The 17,589-nt window shown below is 40.4% G+C and overlaps 4 protein-coding genes across 8 annotated transcripts; 2 read left to right on the top strand and 2 right to left on the bottom strand.

Moving 5' to 3' along the window:
- Window positions 1-587: 587 nt before the first annotated feature.
- Window positions 588-2,293, top strand: LOC112188950 (auxin-responsive protein IAA1). 3 transcript variants are annotated; one of them, XM_024328191.2, is made up of 5 exons: window positions 588-729; window positions 858-1,263; window positions 1,359-1,567; window positions 1,657-1,801; window positions 1,882-2,293. In XM_024328191.2, the coding sequence occupies exons 1-5, from the start codon at window positions 672-674 to the stop codon at window positions 1,958-1,960; spliced, it is 897 nt and encodes a 298-aa protein (XP_024183959.1). In that variant the 5' UTR covers window positions 588-671; the 3' UTR covers window positions 1,961-2,293. The 3 variants fall into 3 exon arrangements, with proteins under 3 accessions (XP_024183959.1, XP_024183960.1, XP_040370946.1); XM_024328192.2 differs by having other exon boundaries at window positions 589-729; window positions 1,894-2,293; XM_040515012.1 differs by having other exon boundaries at window positions 664-788.
- A 1,682-nt stretch (window positions 2,294-3,975) lies between these two features.
- LOC112189483 (serine/threonine protein phosphatase 2A 57 kDa regulatory subunit B' kappa isoform) lies at window positions 3,976-7,716 on the top strand. Of its 2 annotated transcripts, XM_024328823.2 has the most exons (4): window positions 3,976-4,249; window positions 4,358-4,525; window positions 5,537-6,694; window positions 6,881-7,716. In XM_024328823.2, exons 3-4 carry the CDS (start codon window positions 5,546-5,548, stop codon window positions 7,238-7,240), a joined length of 1,509 nt encoding a protein of 502 aa, XP_024184591.1. In that variant the 5' UTR covers window positions 3,976-4,249; window positions 4,358-4,525; window positions 5,537-5,545; the 3' UTR covers window positions 7,241-7,716. The 2 variants fall into 2 exon arrangements, with proteins under 2 accessions (XP_024184591.1, XP_024184590.1); XM_024328822.2 differs by having other exon boundaries at window positions 3,976-4,525.
- A 2,116-nt stretch (window positions 7,717-9,832) lies between these two features.
- On the bottom strand, window positions 9,833-12,158 carry LOC112189484 (protein PGR). The gene is made up of 5 exons (XM_024328824.2): window positions 11,825-12,158; window positions 11,632-11,745; window positions 11,300-11,522; window positions 10,369-10,617; window positions 9,833-10,240 (listed from the first exon to the last, which is right to left on the bottom strand). Exons 1-5 carry the CDS (start codon window positions 11,968-11,970, stop codon window positions 10,109-10,111), a joined length of 864 nt encoding a protein of 287 aa, XP_024184592.1. The 5' UTR covers window positions 11,971-12,158; the 3' UTR covers window positions 9,833-10,108.
- A 295-nt stretch (window positions 12,159-12,453) lies between these two features.
- Window positions 12,454-15,431, bottom strand: LOC112189482 (tudor domain-containing protein 3). Of its 2 annotated transcripts, none has more exons than XM_024328821.2 (6): window positions 15,124-15,431; window positions 14,864-15,028; window positions 14,143-14,311; window positions 13,728-13,940; window positions 13,320-13,588; window positions 12,454-13,222 (listed from the first exon to the last, which is right to left on the bottom strand). In XM_024328821.2, exons 1-6 carry the CDS (start codon window positions 15,382-15,384, stop codon window positions 12,665-12,667), a joined length of 1,635 nt encoding a protein of 544 aa, XP_024184589.1. In that variant the 5' UTR covers window positions 15,385-15,431; the 3' UTR covers window positions 12,454-12,664. The 2 variants fall into 2 exon arrangements, with proteins under 2 accessions (XP_024184589.1, XP_024184588.1); XM_024328820.2 differs by having other exon boundaries at window positions 14,068-14,311; window positions 15,124-15,430.
- Between the last annotated feature and the right edge of the window lie 2,158 nt (window positions 15,432-17,589).

Here is a 17,589-nt window from a genome sequence, read left to right as displayed (position 1 = left end):
ATCTCGGATATCTGATTATTAAGCATTAATAACTTTTTGAATATCATTTAAAAATAAAAAATAAAAGCTCGTGCAGCTACCATCAAGTTTTCGTTAATGAAATTGCAGAATATAATGGGAAAGACATGGTGTCTAAACCCCAAGTTACAATAAACATTAAGAAAACATCCCGAATAACAACATGAGTCTCCACTAGACCTGTGTATTCTAATATGCACCAATTAGCGAAGAGTGTACTACTAGTTACTCTATTCGAATATCATTTTCTTTATATATATAAAAGTTTGTTAGTCAGAGAAGGTTCAGTCTTAAAACAACCACTTACTACATGGAAAAATAACATCAAAGGCAAAAATTGAAACCTTTCTTGACCTAGCCCTAGTTTTTCTGCAAAATTGCGTCAATTGCGTTTCTTGCTTGAATCGAATGAATCTTCACTACGCAATAGTTGTAATATATATGATAAAAAATTAAAAGATAGAATATCCTTGAACATGCATTTGAATATCCTTGACACATGCATTTGATTCCAGTGCAATGCATATGGATACGGCTCATGTGAAAATTCCTTATATAACTAAACAAAGACAGTTCCGGCCTCTGTAAATATAGTAGCTAGTATGACTGTTTATATAAAACGGCCGAGAGTGACAGGAACTGATACCGATTGAATGTACCGACAGACGGCACAAACTTCTAATCTGCTGCTGCCAAAAAATTCAAGCAACCGTAAGGATTGGTGCCTTACCGGCCACACGTGCCCTCCCTGCATTGGCTTTTCCTTACTGGTGATTGAATCTTCTACCCCCCCCCCCCCCACCTCTAGCTTATGCTCTATTTATGTCTAAAATGTGCAGGTAGCAGAGTTGCGCGGGGGTTTGGATCTGATACATACGTACCAGTTAAGAACAAGGAACAAATCCTACGCCGTACTTACACGTACTGGGCTCGCCGGAAAGCTGACGTGAACTGGTGGAATATGACGATGAATTACAAGGACACTGAGCTGACCTTGGGATTACCTGGTGGTGGAAGCCGTGGTTGTTCAACAGGTGTAGTGGTCTTCGGAGAGTTGATGAAGAGCTCGATGAAACGTGGGTTCATGGATACCGATGATGATCTCAACAACCTTGACCTGGAAAGCTCTAATGGAGATCGCGAGCCTCGTGGCCAAGCTAAATTGGATGATGGGCCGTCGATGGAAGCAGCTAAGTACTCTTCCAGCAGTACCAGTACTACTGCCGTGAAAGCCCCAACTGCAAAGTACGTATAAATTCTATGTGTTTTATTTTTTTTGTGTGTTATTATTAGTTCTTAACCATAGTGTTTGTGTAATGTGTGTGTTTGGGGGATTGAAGGGGTCAAGTAGTTGGGTGGCCGCCGGTGAGATCGACGAGAAATAAGGCCTTGGACTCGAAGAACCTGAAGAACAACAGCAGCAGTAAATATGTGAAAGTCGGTGCTGATGGAGCTCCTTACCTGCGGAAAGTAGATTTAGAGATGTATAAAAGTTACGAGGAGCTATTAACAGCCTTGGAGAAAATTTTCACTTCCTTCACCATAAACGGTTAGCTAGCTAGCACATACAAACTGCTCATTGCATAAAGTACATATATGGACTTAATTAGTGGTACTTCATGCTTAATATATATATAGGTAAGTACATGGAGGATGATAGGAAGCAACAGATGCTTTTTATGGAGCATGCAGTAGTGAATGGAACAGTGGAATATAATCAATATGTGCTGACATATGAAGATAAGGATAATGACTGGATGTTAGTTGGAGACGTTCCTTGGAAGTAAGCTATAGTGCATATATTTCTTGTATAACATGCATGTAAATTTAGTTGATGATTAAGATCCAAAAACTGAGTTATAGTATTGGGTGCAGAATGTTTAAAGATTCGTGCAAGCGTATACGGTTGATGAAAAGTTCAGAAGCTGCGGTCAGAAATTGATATGATCGATCCAAGTACTAAAGATTCCAGTTGATCATCGATCACACGTACAGGATCCATCATATATGGTGATAGGTGATATATATGTAGATATATAAGAGACCAGAGACGTCCCTACTTTCACTATTTTTTCTGTGCTAAGTCGAGAATATGATGATCATCATTGTACTTTTTTAATTATGTTTTTGCAGTAGTGCATCTATATTTTTGTAAATACACGACTAATTCAGTGATTGCTTAGGAGTATGATTTACTTAAAACACGCTCGAAAGGTATGAATGATAGTGATTTTTCTTGAAAGTGAAATTGTATTAACTAAAGGTGTAAACCTCATTTTACGAGTTTGTCAATATTATTGTTATCGTTTTAATTAGACTTCAAAGTTCGACCTGATTTGTGTTAATGTCTTACTATAGTACTTGTTCTTCATGAAGGATTTACTTTCCTTAGTTTTACAAAATCCAATTTTCATATGCTCAATTAATTCTTAAAAAATGAGTCCACCAGCCCCATGGCCCTATTTTTGATTTATGAATGTAACAACTAAACTCGTATTAAAATAGGTCCAAAAGATTGAAATATTTATTCAAAATTTCAAACTAAAAGTTTAATAAATATTAAGGTAAAGACTACAACATTGAGAACTCACATATTCACATGATTTTACTCTGTTTCAGTGTTTTGGCCTTTATTTACTGTAACAAACATTTTTCTCATAAAAGCAGATACATTTGAATTCATATATGCAATTATTGCTGCGCCAAGTACTACGAATTGTTCCCTCTGTCAAAGATGTACCCCTTTTTTTTCAAAATAAAATTTGCCATTATATTAACCAAAGCTAGTTTTGATAAACAAAACAAAATTATTTATTTATTCATTTGATGAATGTGCTGTATATGTAAGGTCAGAGACTCAGAGCAATTCCTACATAAATTAATACAAGAAGAATACTAGACGGGATGGCCAGTGGCCTGGGCAGTTACCAGCCCAATTGAAAAAACCAAACCCCTGCTACAGTGCTATCCGTTGTATTGTTAAACACTTAAAAGGCTCAAATCCAACTTTAGCTGCAAATTTTTCGTAAGAATTCACAAGCAAATTTTGATCCTTCTCTTCTCTGCTTCTCTGAAGCCAATAATCTTGGTTCAACCCCTTTTTTCTGTATTTAATCAATTTGATCTTTGCTTTGTATATTCAATTATGTTTTCCCCCTTTACCAACTTATAAAGGGACACCGTGTCCCTGTGGGTCTAGGCACAACAAGCAGCAGGGGACTCACTGCAGGCTCTTTGTTTTTGTCATTTAGCTATCATGTTGATCCCATCATTGATTCATTGTTTTTCTGAACATGTTAATCAAAGACTAACACTTTACTTAAATTTTCTGAGCCTAAAGTCCCAGCACCATGGATTGCCCATAATGATGAAGCAAAGTATCATTATGGTTGTCATTTTCTTTGTTTGGAATTGAATACTAGAGTTTTGATCAAACAAAATATAACCCATTGGTTAAAGACGCAATAATTGAGTTGTTTATTGAAATTATAAATATGTTGTTAGATTAATACAATGTATGTGGCACACTGGAATAGTAAATAATGTAATGGTTCAAATCTTCAGAGTTCCGTAAGTATACGACTTATGCTAAACAATTTACTAAAGTAGAATGAAAATTATTTTAGACTGATTCTTTTCTTTACTACAAAACGAGACACAAAAAACGTCTTAGACATTTAGAACCAAACAAATTAAAATTAAAAATTGACAGGGCCGTTAATGACAATTCATTCTCCCAAACTTGACTGTCTTGCAATAAGTAACCAACTTCAACAACTCACTGCAGAAGTGAAATTAACTTCTCGTAATTTTTCGGATTATCCCTATCTAAATGTAATCCCTATTTTTTTGGGGTTAATCAAGGATGAGTAAATCCATGGAAAACAAACAGGGTCGGTGCTACTACCTGGTACAAATAAGGCTGCATTGGGTACCCCACGAAGTGCAATAATTGCAAAAGCTTTACCAAATGAAAATCCATTTCAGATCTTATTCATCTCAGCCAAACATAGCTTGAGAATATTGTCAATTTCTTTTTCCTCTTCCTACCAACAGAACCCAAAGTTTCAAGGTTTTATATTTTATATACTGATTTGTGTAACACCCCATTAAACTATTTCTTTACCTCTTGTGTGTGTTGGGGGAGACTGGTGCCTGCAATTTTCTCAGAAAATGCCACACCATCTCTTCTCTTCAATCGAGGAGGACCTCCTATTGATCTTCCATGGAGGTGAGAGTTGAGAAAGCTTAGTCCAACTTCAAAAGGGTATCATTATAGATCGATATCATTTCAAAAGGTGAAAGCTTTCACAGCCAAACACGGCCTTTCTCTGTGTAGGTTTGTTTTCGTTTTAAAGTAAAGTCATTTGCTTTCTCACCCAAGATTACATTTTGGGTGGTTTTGAGGCTATCATGAGCTCCTCCTTTGCTTCTCTGCTTTGCTGAAAAGGGTCTCTCTCTGCTGTTTCTTCACTCTTACGTTCATACCCAGAAGCTCAAAATACAGGTTTCTTTCTTTTCTTGATGTTCATTGTAGCTAACTTCATAGACCCAAGTTCCGTTTTTTCTTTAAAAACATGAACTTTATTGTATGCATTGTATAGATCAAGGCCTGGTCTTGGTTTTTAAGAGGGTTTCGGGATAAGTATGATCTGGGGTTGGTGCTTGGCTTATCACATGTACTGTGGTGTAGATCCATTTTGGAGTTCACTCTGTTTCTTTGGTTCTCATATTCCTGTTCCAGATCTGGATTTCAGTTGTTGCTGTACCAAAATCTAACAACTTTTCTTGCATTTGTTATTTTAAAACTTATTGCCAAAAGGAGTCTTGTATTTGTAGCTTGTTTTTCATAAGACTGAAGTAAGTGTTTATGAGGATTTTGTTGGCCAAAGATGATTCATGTTTTGAATTTTGCTTTGAGTTTGATCTGAATTTAGCATTGCTGGAAAATGTTCATTACTCGCATAGGCTTTAGTTCTGGTTTACCAAAGAAATGTGGTCATTCAGATGGATTATCCTGTCCCGATTCTGGTTTAAAGATTTATTTTAAATATGTTTACAGTCCATGAGCTCACTGAAGTTGTTTAGTCAAATGCCTTGAGAAATCGTTGTGTACGGCTCAGTTTCAGTTTCATCACACTGGTTTTCTGCCTTTAGCTTCATAAGTCATAATGACCTGTCATCTTAGCCTTGTTAAGTGGTCTTCTTCTTGCTCCTGGACTACTTCTGCAGTTGAAGACTTTATATTGGTTTTAACAATCTTAGTTTTACATCATTTTGTTGGACATGATAGCTACTGTGTTTAGACTCCACTCCACATATATGGATTATTTCCTAGCTGATATATCTAAGAGATATAGAGGTTAATGTTATGGAAAGCTGTAGATAACGTACAATAGCCTGAAATCCTGTTGTAATTAGCAATTTTAAAGCTGACCTTTTCTCTTCTTCTCATTATTATGTTGACTTGATTGCGCCTATAACATTGATCCATGTTAAATGTTCGCTGATTCTGTAGGACTCCACCATGCTTAAGCAAATTCTGAGCAAATTCCCTCGCAAGCCAAAATCAGAGTCACTAGATTCCACCGGGAGTGATTCTGGCAACAATAGTCCCAATTTGGGCAGTGGTTTCCAATGTACAATTGGTGGGAGTTCTCTTACAAGCAAATTAAATGTTGTCAAACGAGTGTCTTCAGCTGTTTTCCCAGCAAGCATTTCAGCTGGAGCAGAGGTAGTGGAGCCTCATCTGTCTTTCAAAGAGGTTTCAAATCCACAGAAGCAGAATCTGTTTATCAGTAAGTTGAATGTTTGCTGCGAGATCATTGATTCTAGCGATCCAGCTAAGCAAGATCTTAAGCGTGAAACGTTGATTGAACTTGTTGATTTTGTTTCTTCTGGATCTGCAAAGTTTAATGAACCAGCAATATCTGCAATGTGTAAAATGTGTGCAACCAACCTGTTTAGAGTTTTCCCACCTAAGTACCGATCTAATTTTACTGGTGGTGAAACCGAAGATGAAGAACCAATGTTTGATCCTGCTTGGTCACATCTGCAAATTGTGTATGATCTACTGGTTCGGTTTATCAGTTACAATTCGCTTGACATAAAGGTGGCGAAAAAGCATGTAGATCATTCTTTTATCGTACGATTACTTGACCTCTTTGATTCCGAGGACCCAAGAGAAAGAGACTGCTTGAAAACTATTCTGCATAGGATCTATGGAAAATTCATGGTGCATAGACCTTTTATACGAAAAGCTGTCAGCAATATCATCTATCGTTTTGTTTTTGAAACTGAAAGGCATAATGGTATGTCTGAGCTGTTGGAGATTTTTGGAAGTGTAATTAGCGGGTTTGCTTTGCCATTGAAGGAGGAGCACAAGATATTTTTGTGGAGGGCTCTGATTCCTCTACACAAACCAAAATCAGTGGGAATTTATCATCAGCAATTGACATATTGCGTTGTACAGTTTATAGAGAAGGACCCGAAGTTGGCTAGCACTGTTATAAAGGGATTGTTGAAGTACTGGCCAGTAACAAATAGCCAGAAGGAGTTGATGTTTCTAAGTGAGTTAGAAGAGGTTTTGGAAATGACTAGTATGGACGAGTTCCAAAAGATCATGGTCCCTTTGTTCCGAAGAATTAGATGCTGCCTCAATAGTTCCCATTACCAGGTAATTATTACCAACTTGATGCCCGTATTGCCATCATAGGACTTGGTTTTCTAGATTTTTCACCATGTTTGTAGATATTTAGTAGCATCACATTTTAGGGATCATTCGATTGATGAAGCTGTTACTCGTACCATTTTCATCCCTTTTCCTTTGGTTTTTTTGCTTTATGACACATTTCCTTTTCAGGTGGCTGAGCGAGCTCACTTGCTATGGAACAATGAGCACATCCTTAACCTTATCGGGCATAACCGCCAGGTGATTTTGCCACTTGTCTTCCCAGCTATTGAGCGAAACACCCAAAACCACTGGAATCAAGCGGTGCTCAACCTGACAATGAATGTGAGGAAGATGTTTTGCGAGATGGATGAGGAGCTGGTACTTGCCTGCCAATGTAAGTTGGAGGAGGAACATATAAAGTCAAATTCTGCAGCCGAGAAGCGAAGGTTAACATGGGAACGCTTGGAAACTGCTGCTGGCGTTCAACCTGTTGTAGCTTGTAACTTTGTAGCTCCCATCAAGCCTTCCACTTGTCCTGTTGTCTGCTAATTTCCCAAGCAACAGGATTAATCGAGTACCAGGAATCGGTTGTGAGTTGGATGGACAAAAGTTTGGGATAACAATGAGTTGCATTAGTATTAGTGCCTGGATGTTGTTTTGAATTTTGTGGATGGTGATCCTGCTGTGCTGAAGCTCGTAACAGACCGACCCTTTTGCTTGCCGTCGTGTTTATTGACACCTCTTTTGGAAGTTGTATTCTGCCTTTTTCGTTTCAAGTAGATGGTGATCATGCTTATGAATATTAAGCCATTGGCTTTCGAATGCCAATAGAAGATCGATGTATAGCTAAATTTGTTGTTCTTTTCCCTTTTGAACATCTTCTGTTAAATTTATGAACCGTATTTTTTAGCTGGGTGCGGAGTTGAGATTAGGACATAAATCCGAATGTTGTTACCATGAATTGACGCTTGCTCAAAACTGAATGTACATTTGATCTGCGTGTTATTTAATCTGGTTTTGCTTGCTGTTCTGGTCTGAAACCAAATGCTGCACGATATGATAATTCAATTCATCTTCATCTACAATCCTTGTTGAAATGGAATCATACAGCTGTATGAAAATAATAAAAGAGAAGAGTTGGTGTTGCTTGCTGCCATTGACTTCTATCTTCGTTTGGAGGGTACCGGATTAGAATCCAAAGAGCATCACTGAGTCCATGAGTCTCACCTGAAGCTCATGAAAAAGTAATCATGAAAGTGATGAGAGGGAGCCGTATATTGTTGACGATGCGTTACAAAAAGTTTGGATGGCTACTCCTCATGTCCATACCTAAAAGATTATATGATGGATCCCATGATAGATGAGGACAAGCTCATCCAGTCCGGTTTGTTTAACTGCAGTAACTTTCTGTACAGCCTCAAGAATCACAGGCCCATGATTTACAAGCTCCGGAAGTAAATTGTGTGGTTTAATCTAGCATAAAAACATTAAAGAAAAGCACTTGAGAACGATCTTTACCGACAAATATTTTTGTCATTTTAAGAAATGGATAAAATTATCGAGCTCAATTTTCCAACGGTCCTAAATGAGAATTGGGAGAGGAAAACGAAATGAAGGTTGTCAGTGTAAAGAAATGGCTAAAACGCTATTAGCCTCACGAGACACGGGCATCTTTAGCCTCTCTTACATAGGCACGAGCATGCCCACCATTTGCCTCACTTGCTATGCTCAACCTCACTTGCCTTATCCACCGAGCACACCAAGTAGAGAGCAATTTCTTCAAAACACTAGTGATCCCAAGGTCAAGCAAAAACTTATCTTTCTGAAAGTCAATGACCTTTAACACCTTATTGGCAAAGGATCAGAGTTCCTTCCTAGCTTATTTTTGCTGCCACACTAGGTTAAACATAAAATCAAACCTAAGACTACTAACTGGAGAACGCGCCTCACGCGCGGAGAAAAAGGAGAGAGAGAGAGAGAGAGCGTCTTCGAGAGAGAGAGAGAGCGCCTCTCCCGGCCGAACGCCGCCGGCTCCCTGCCGTTTGCGTTCCGGTCCGGGAGAGGAAGTTTTCCCGGGCTAGCGGCATGGATCTCTGGCGGAGGCCTGGTTCACGGATGGTGGAAGGTGGTTTGACGTTGGACGGGGCAGATCGGGTGAGATCTCCTCCCCTTGGGTCATGGGTGAGATCTGACAAGGAACAGCGAAGGGGTGATTGCCAGCGGCTGTTCCTGGCGTCACGGATGGTTCAGGGTGTACGGAGGTGGCTGGGGCTTCGATCCCAGGGCAGGGACGAGCTCGGAGATGGTTCGCCCCTTTCTGGGCTTCAATCTCGGACATCGACCAGGTTTGGGGGTGGCCGGCTTTGTGGTGCGGCGATGCGGTGGCGTAGGAATACGTTGCTGCAACGTGGTGGTGCAAGGCGGCGGTGTGGTGACGATGGAGAATGCTGGCAGCAAGTTTGGAGGAGGGCGGCGATAGTTCCTTGCGGGAAGTGGAGGTTGGGCCGGGCCGCCGTGTTTGGTCAATTTTTTATTAGGATTTTAGTTTCAGGTTTTTGGTTAGGTCAAATAAAACGTCCCTACTCAATTGAGCTAGGGTTTGGAGGTTTTGGTCGTGTTGTGGAGCCATCTATATGGTGTTACTCCTGGGAACAATATGGTAGAATTTCGATGCTGTTTGGTTATCAACGGAAAGGTGGATTTCCCTTGCACGTGGTCTGGCGGTTTATGGACACGGTGTGGAAGAGGGTGGAGTGGTTCGTCTGGCTGTTGGTGACGAGGTCGTATCGTGACACTCGGGATTGGTTATCTTTCTTTGTAGCCTGGGGTGATAGGCGTAAAAATTGGTTAGGGGTTGGACCTTTTCGGTTCATGGATGTTACTATTAGTGACGGACCCATAACTATGGATCTTGGTAGGAATATGTGTCGTGGTGTTGATACCACAACCGATTATTCCAATGCTTTGTAATTCTTTTGGTTATTAATGGATTCTATCTTTTCTCAAAAAAAAAAAAAAACACCTTATTGGCAGAGTCATGAACTAGTCTTCCAGGCAAGAATTTTACATCACTTTCAGTAACAAGAAGATAATGCATGATGGAAAGTGGAAAGGAATCAAAGTACAAGCACACTTTCTGTATTCTAAATATTGACTGAGCTGGGTAACGACCATTATCTGATAGCTTATGCTTAACAAAGATCCTTCATGTAAATTATGTCAATTCATGAATGTAAGAAAATCAGCTTGCAGAACACTGTGAACCCCACTTTTCCGTAGTTAGGGTTTAGGGTTAGCCTAGAAACACCCTCTTTCAGATGGGCAAAGATACACACTGTGGTGCTAGTACATGGATCCGTAGTGCGGTGCATCAACACTGTCTGAACAACTCATAACAGTGAGTTGAACCGGTCGGTCTCAAAAGACGTAAATGCAGGCAATGGAAGTGATGATTGTTGTTATCAGGATTGATACAACATTCACAGCATTGTTGTCAAGAAAATTGAGACCCGATATCTTCTTGACAGTAGGTCCTGGTTTCCCAACAACCTACAAAAAACAGTTAGAAAGAGCTTGCTTCAGCATCATATTGAAGAATAAACTCGATGAAATAAACTGAGCTCAGCAGATACAACTCTGGCCTTAATAACAACTGAATCACATTTGTCTTAACTTACCTTGTTACGAACAGTGCAGAATCCACTGAATTGCAGTGTTGCTCCCAAAAGAGAATCAATGACACTACCAAAAAGTCCAGCAAGAGTAGAAAGAGGTATTACAAACAGTTGCTTCAGTGCTACGTCATATGTACATTTTGTAGTGAGAAAGCCAACAAGCACAAACGCCAGTCCGATAACAGAGCCTGCTGCAGCAGCTGCCAGTAATCCTGCTTTAGTAACTCCGCCATTGGTACCTTTCCGCACAGGCTGCCAATAATGCGTAGCTAAATTAGCATGTGTAGTCTACTACATATCCAAGTGGCCAACTAATTTGTTTCCTTCTAGCCTTCCAAATATTTTTCCCATAAATCCATAATTCATGACCCCAATCACGATTGGATGAACCCACATCCCACCTCTGAAAGTAAGGGCAACTTACTACTATACTAGTCATCTTGTCACAGCTAAAGAATAAGAGATATTACAAAACCGCCAGCCATAAGCTAGCCGCATTGCAAACAAGGCTTCTACAAGAATACGTGAGACAAATGGGTGTGCACGCGTCTATAACACAACCATTGAGTGAAAGTGGCAAAGCTGGTAGATATGTGTCCACAAATTCATGACAATCATTGGCACATAGGCATAACTTCAACGTTCAGGCAAAAATGGGGTATGCTTATGCAGCAAGGCAGAACAAGATAGTAAAAATCGCAACTTTTTTGAAATAAAGCTTAAACCGAGAACTGCAACTTGTACCAAAAAGATAAACCAAATCAGAAGACACAGTGCAACCAAAAACACAAAGCAAACATACCGAAACTAAGCAACTTCAAGGAGGTCAAACATTTGCAACGAGAGACAGAGCAGAGGCAATCAATTGCAATTGCAATTGCATGCAAGACGTAAGCATTCTATCAGAAACGAAATGAAAAGTAAAGACACCAACCTTGAAGGTTGTGATTAACCGAGGCTGATCATCACTAAGAATTCCAAGCTCAGAAGACCAAGTGTCTCCATTGCAGCAAGCGTAGTGTCCTATAACCCCACCCATCAGTGCAGTAACAAGTACCGATTCCTTCGAGTCCAGGCATTTATCTTCCAAACCCGTCAGCGTCCAAAGCCCCACAACCAAAACAGAGGAAATCCCTGCATTCGATAGAACCTGTATCCTGAAAGAAACGAATAAAAAAAAAAAAAAAAGGCAACCACCTTTCAATAAAAGACAGAAACAACAAAATTAAGGACGATGATCGCAGAGAAAACCCTGAACAGTAGTACCAATTCCGTTGACCGCCTTCTTTGAATTCAGGGTCAACTCTACGCTTCTTGTCTTCACCAACCTTGGTGAGCTTGGACGAGGTGAAAAAGAAGACGAGCAACACAGCTCCGTACCTGCACGGAGCAAAACAAGATGAAAACTTTAGTGGTTTCTGCGTCTAATAGGAATGAGCAGAGGAGAATCTGGGCTGACCTGTATCCGACTGCAATGTGAAGAGTCATAACCGCGAGGCCGGCGATTGCGCCGGAAAAGTCGAGTGATTCCCTGCGGTAGGCTCGGGCGGCCACGAAGGTCGAGATTAGGAACGCGATCAACGGCTGGATTAGATGTGAATCCATGGTTATCGGAGCAGAGTCGGACACGCTTCACGACAAGTGCGTGTGCGAAGCAAGAAGAAGAAGCAGAAGAAGACGACGGCTAGTTAAAGTTGAAAGCTTTATAGCAATTTAAAATTGGAAGCTGGGAACGCTCAAATAAGTTGGTAGTAGAGTAGGAACAGGGGGCGGCTAGTTAGTTTTCATTGGTCCAGAGTAGGACTCTATAGCAGTACTCTGGACCCTATAGCAGTAGAGAATGAAGCCCATGTGGCGCACACGATGATGTCAACAAGTTTAACCCTACCAAAATGGTCCGATCGATATGTCATATGCTTCTTTTAAATGCTTGGTTAATTGAGATTTGGGCATCTTTAACTTGCAAACAATTAGGATTAATGACACGCCCATTTAAGCTTTAAGATAAGGCTAACGAAGGTTCGGTAGCCATGGAGATTTTTTTGAAAACAATTCTTTTCCGTGGTATTGTTAACCGACACTCGTACGTGAACAACAAAACTCCTCAATTCATCAGATATGACGTAAAGAAACGACAGACAAAACTCTGTCGAGTAATGAGAGCAAATGAAGCAAAACCGGCAAAATACACTAAGAAATGAGATTTCACCACGACCATGTATCAAGAACTACCTGATACAAAACAAAAAAGATTGGAACATCAAATAGGAGGTACAAAAATTCAATCAAATGTTCCACTTCATCTCCCTCTGCTCCACCTTCCCCTTCCTCTCCCACTTCCGCTCCTTCCGTGTTCCATTCCATAACCCCCACTATCATCATCCCTTCCTCTCCCACTTCCGCTCCTTCCGTGTTCCATTCCATAACCCCCACTATCATCATCCCTTCCTCTCCCACTTCCGCTCCTTCCGTGTTCCATTCCATAACCCCCACTATCATCATCCCTTCCTCTCCCACTTCCGCTCCTTCCGTGTTCCATTCCAGAACCCCCACTATCATCATCCCTTCTTCCCCATCCTCTCCCACTTCCGCTCCTCCCGTGTTCCATTCCAGAACCCCCACCATCATCATCCCTTCTTCCCCATCCTCTCCCACTTCCGCTCCTCCCGTGTTCCATTCCATAACCCTCACCATCGTCATCCCTTCTTCCCCTTCCTCTCCCTTTCCCTCTTCCTCTTCCTCTCCCTCTCCCTCTCCTCTCATTTCCCATTCCACTACCCCAGTCGTCATTCTTCTCATACTTAAACATGCTCAATTTAATATCCTCTGCCTCCACATTTTGAGGACCCATTTGTGCCTGAAATCACAGCATAATGACATCAAAAGTTCAAAACCTTGGAAGACAACAAGAAGAACAATAACAAAATGAGACTCAATGGTGCGAGAAAACTAACATGAGAATCTTCTAAATCAAACTGATTTTGAAGCCGCCAAGCAAGTTCCTCATCACGATGAACAACTGCAGAAGTGGCGGTTATGGAAGGCTTTGCCCCAGCTTTCCTCTTTTCCCATTCTTCCAAAGTGAATACCTCCGACTCTTCCTCCCTACCCTTGCCTCTAAATTTTCTACCTCTTGAATGCCTACTATCCTGGTTTTGATGACTCATTTTCTGGAGGAGTTTCTGTGCTGCTGCTTGGTTTTGAACAGGGACAGCTTCAACAACTGTAGAAGCCATGGATACATTAGCATGTCATGATACTAGTGAATAATTAAATCTATTGCATGTAGTTAATTTGTGATAAGTAGTGATACTAGTGACATTAATAAGAAAAAGTTGCAGGCTGGACATATGAAGCTCCACCTTCTTTTGGCCTTGTTGCAGAGCTACTAGGTTTCTCTTCAGTTCTTTCATTAACAGAATCCGTCTTTAGATTGACATCCAAGTCATTTTTCTTATTAGGGTTATCAATACCATTTGACTTTGAAAGAAGGATCTGCTGTTGCTTTCCAGATGGTCTTATCTCAGAAGATCTGATAGTAGGATCGCTGCTCTTAGTGTTAACATCAGACTGATCTGCAAATCATCACATGCTGCCTATGAGTTACGCATGCATTACTAATAATGAGTGGCTGAAGATTATTTTGAGAGACAAATAATGACTTATAAAATCTTATATAATCAATAGCTCAAGAATACTGACAGGACTTGTCCTGCCGAGGAAACTGAGTTTTGGGTGCCCCAACTTGCAACTTCTCAAATGGAGGAGGGCCATTACCATCGCTTTCCTTTGAAAGCCTTAGAGTTGAACGCGAAAAACCTGAATATTTTTTATTCATCTGCCATTCTTCATAAAGGGACTGAACAACACCTCCTAACACGGTCAAGACTTTAGGAGTCAAACATACTATCCCATTTCGTATAATAGCTTTATTTTCCAGGCGGACCTGCAAATCAGAAGGCAGTGACACATAAACAAACGGTAAGTAATGACTTCAGATACAGGCTTCATATATGCCCTCAGGTTACTTCACATAAGTAACTTAAGAAACTGGGGTTACGGTTCAGACACTAAAAACATGTCCTAAAATTCATATTGAGGTTTACACCACCAGCAATATCCAATAAACACAGTAAGTAGGGAATGATGAAGTATAGTTGCAAGTTTCTCCCTATATAGGTGCGAAAAAGCTCTATTGTGTAGCAAATAATGGTACACTCCATAAAATAATTGACAAATATACAAATTTCTTGGGTTCTTCCATTAAGAGTCTTCAGCTTAAGCATGTTTCTATCAGGATTTCCAAGACAAACAAAGCGAAACAAAGAACTACTTAATTTTTCGATAGATTTTCTTAATTTGGTATCATCCTAACTATTAATGCTTCTCAATTCTCACTTCATCATGCTAAAAGCTAAATCCATAAGAATTGAATCAAACACTGCAGCCTATACTTAAAAATCAAGCTGAACTTTCCAAGCATGAATCCACACACTACCTTAGTGCCCGGAACGACGTCGTCGGAGAATGAAGGGATATGCAAGTACTCTATAGCTGCTACCTCACCATGTCCATCACTGAGACCAAGTTTCAAAAGCCGCCGACTAGAATTCCTCGCAAAATCGTCAACATTACTACTCGTAATGTCTCTAACCCAAGCTATCTGATCAAAACAAACAAACAAAATCATAAATTTCTAAGCAGCCAAACACAGCCTAAGCATAATAATTCGAATATTCGATGAAGGTGTATTTTTGCCTGGAGAACTTTGGGACCGAGAAGATGAGATGACTTGCGAAGAGTGGCCGGGTCGGGCAACGACTTGGCTCCGACGGATTTGAGATCCATGTTGAGGAGCTCCGATTCGACTGAGTTCACCACCGTCCGGGTGTCGTCGGCCAAAGCGGAGTGGATCAGGATCATCGCTTGGACTTGCTCCAAGTCGCCGCCGAAGTACCATCCTCGGCTTCTTAGGGTTTCGATTGCGGCGTCGGACAGAGCGCCGGAGCTTTCCTCCATTTTTTAGCGCGCCCTATTTTCTTCGTTCTGTTTCTGCGACGAGCAGGGGTAAATGGTGAGATTAAACGACATCGTTTTGGGAAGTACACAGTTGGGCCGGGCCGCACTCGTGGAGAGGATTATGTATTGGATTGCAACATTTAAGGGCCCAGATACCGTACCAGACAACGGTGTGAGAACTGAGAAGTATAAATTGGGCCGGGCCGCACTGGTGGAGCGGCTTATGCATAGGGTAGTAAACATTTAAGGGCCCGACCTGGACAAACTATGCGGTGTTCCGATAACGAATTAATGATGTTCTAACACATTTGGATACCAACCATATGAGTTTTCGGACACAAACTAAATTGATTTTTTACCTAAAATTGTGGATTATAGCACAGGGTTTTTTGGGTCAAAATTATATGTTTTTAATTACACCAACATTTTTCCATCCTCAAATCATGATTTTAAAGCATTTTTTGCACTTACGAAACTCAAAAATTTTGGCCCAATTGTTTTTTATGATTTTCCAAAGTCATAAAAGAAGAAAATTCATTAAAAAAAAAAAAGACATTGCGATGGACTGTACTTGGTGACTCAACATTGCCTCCACTACGTATGATGAATTTTGGCTCTTAGGCATCCTCTAAGAGATGGGGCTTGAAGTATTGTATATATGTCGTAGATTTACATGGAGGTTAAATCATAACCAACAGAGCATCTTGTTGTACTTTGTTGATATGCATTTTCTGAATACCAAGTGATCATGCAATTCTCCATTAGATGTGAACTTTAATCTTTTAATATTGGAGATAAATCTATAGCATGCAACTATATACGACATTGGTTGGTCACTTAGTACGGCATGAATGGTGGCTTGTAGATTGAGGCTGGATCAATCACTGTACATGATCAAGATGAAGAACCTATAGCAGTTTTGAGTTCCTCAGTGTTTACAAGATTTACATATGGGAAAATGACTAACAAAAAAGAAGTAGAATTCACTAATCGATCTAGTTTTAATTTGTCTGCAATGGACACAGCTAGCCTATCTCTATCTCCTACTATCTGCTGTCTTTTAGGCAGATTTGCTGAAAAATATCGGTACCAAATCCTACTCAATCTTTTCTTCGCTCATTAGAGCTTCAACCGTCATATATAAATCGAATTGAATTGGAGAGGAGAAAACTATCATGCGCTCCACTACCGGATGCAGCCAGGGCTCCCGGGGGTATGGCTTCTTTGAACAGTCTCAACAATCGGATATGAATAACTTGTGATCCTAGCTTAATCAATACCAATACCTGCATGCAGTTTAATTAGGAACCAAAACGTCAGCATCTGAGTACGTAGAAAATGCCACTGTATTTATAAACATGAAACATGTGTTTCTTTAATTTCGAGAACTCAGTTTAAGAAAAAACTCTTCAGACGAGATATCAAAACATATACAAATTAAATACGAAAGAAGTCAGGCACTTAATGTTTAGCATGGTAGAAATGATTGATCCACAAAGTAACGTATAAATATGCCAACTCAATCATCAGCATCGATTCGGACCTGACTGAAAAATCCACCGGAGGACTTGGAAGTCCATCGCTGCGAAGATTACCAAGCAAAGAGGTGGACATCCAGAGAGAGAGAGAGAGAGAGAGAGAGAGAGAGATCGAAGAAGATGCATGGGGAAGATGTTGGAGTAAAAACAAATTAATTAATAAACCCAACGCCACTAGCTCCAACCAAACAAATTAATAATTTAGGGAGTGGTTACTGGTGACAGTGGTGAGTTACTACTCTCTCTGTTACTTTGCTGGGTTGGTGAAAAGAGTAATTGGAATTCTGTACGTAGTGTTAAATATGAAGAACAGGATGGGGATTAAAAATTCAAAAGCAAAGGAAAGTAGAAAACCGCCCCATGCACATGCAAATTCCCCGGCCCCTGGGAAGTGTAAATTGGGCCACGGGTGGATGGGCCCATTTGATAGAATTGACAACATTTAAGGTCCCGATCTGGCCCAAATTGTACAGCAACCGAGCATTGCAAATGTCTTTGTTTGCTTCAATTATATGATCCCACTGAAGTTTACGTGGAATTGGAAGTAGATGGAGGCAGATACGTTGTGGATGACCAAAATTTTGTTCCTCCTGGAGAACAAATACGTTCTTGAATAGAATTTAAGTATGCTCTTGAATATAGATTACGAAACAGGTACATTAAATAT

This window comes from Rosa chinensis, chromosome 2 (assembly GCF_002994745.2).
Source record: "Rosa chinensis cultivar Old Blush chromosome 2, RchiOBHm-V2, whole genome shotgun sequence".
NCBI lineage: Eukaryota > Viridiplantae > Streptophyta > Magnoliopsida > Rosales > Rosaceae > Rosa > Rosa chinensis.
Note: the sequence above shows the minus strand (reverse complement) of the source record. Positions and strands in the feature narration are given on the sequence as shown.

Excerpts from the sequence above, each read along its gene's own strand:
- LOC112188950 (XM_024328191.2), top strand. The coding sequence starts at position 672 with ATGTACCGACAGACGGCACAAACTTCTAATCTGCTGCTGCCAAAAAAT. Across the intron at positions 1,264-1,358 it reads GTGAAAGCCCCAACTGCAAA|GGGTCAAGTAGTTGGGTGGC; the intron begins GTACGTATAAAT and ends GGGGGATTGAAG. Across the intron at positions 1,802-1,881 it reads GTTGGAGACGTTCCTTGGAA|TATTGGGTGCAGAATGTTTA; the intron begins GTAAGCTATAGT and ends ACTGAGTTATAG.
- LOC112189482 (XM_024328820.2), bottom strand. The coding sequence starts at position 15,384 with ATGGAGGAAAGCTCCGGCGCTCTGTCCGACGCCGCAATCGAAACCCTA. Across the intron at positions 15,029-15,123 it reads TCGGTCCCAAAGTTCTCCAG|ATAGCTTGGGTTAGAGACAT; the intron begins GCAAAAATACAC and ends TGTTTTGATCAG. Across the intron at positions 13,223-13,319 it reads TTGATTTAGAAGATTCTCAT|GCACAAATGGGTCCTCAAAA; the intron begins GTTAGTTTTCTC and ends CTGTGATTTCAG.
- LOC112189483 (XM_024328823.2), top strand. The coding sequence starts at position 5,546 with ATGCTTAAGCAAATTCTGAGCAAATTCCCTCGCAAGCCAAAATCAGAG. Across the intron at positions 6,695-6,880 it reads TCAATAGTTCCCATTACCAG|GTGGCTGAGCGAGCTCACTT; the intron begins GTAATTATTACC and ends TTTCCTTTTCAG.
- LOC112189484 (XM_024328824.2), bottom strand. The coding sequence starts at position 11,970 with ATGGATTCACATCTAATCCAGCCGTTGATCGCGTTCCTAATCTCGACC. Across the intron at positions 11,746-11,824 it reads CACATTGCAGTCGGATACAG|GTACGGAGCTGTGTTGCTCG; the intron begins GTCAGCCCAGAT and ends TGCTCCGTGCAG. Across the intron at positions 10,241-10,368 it reads TCTGCACTGTTCGTAACAAG|GTTGTTGGGAAACCAGGACC; the intron begins GTAAGTTAAGAC and ends TGTTTTTTGTAG.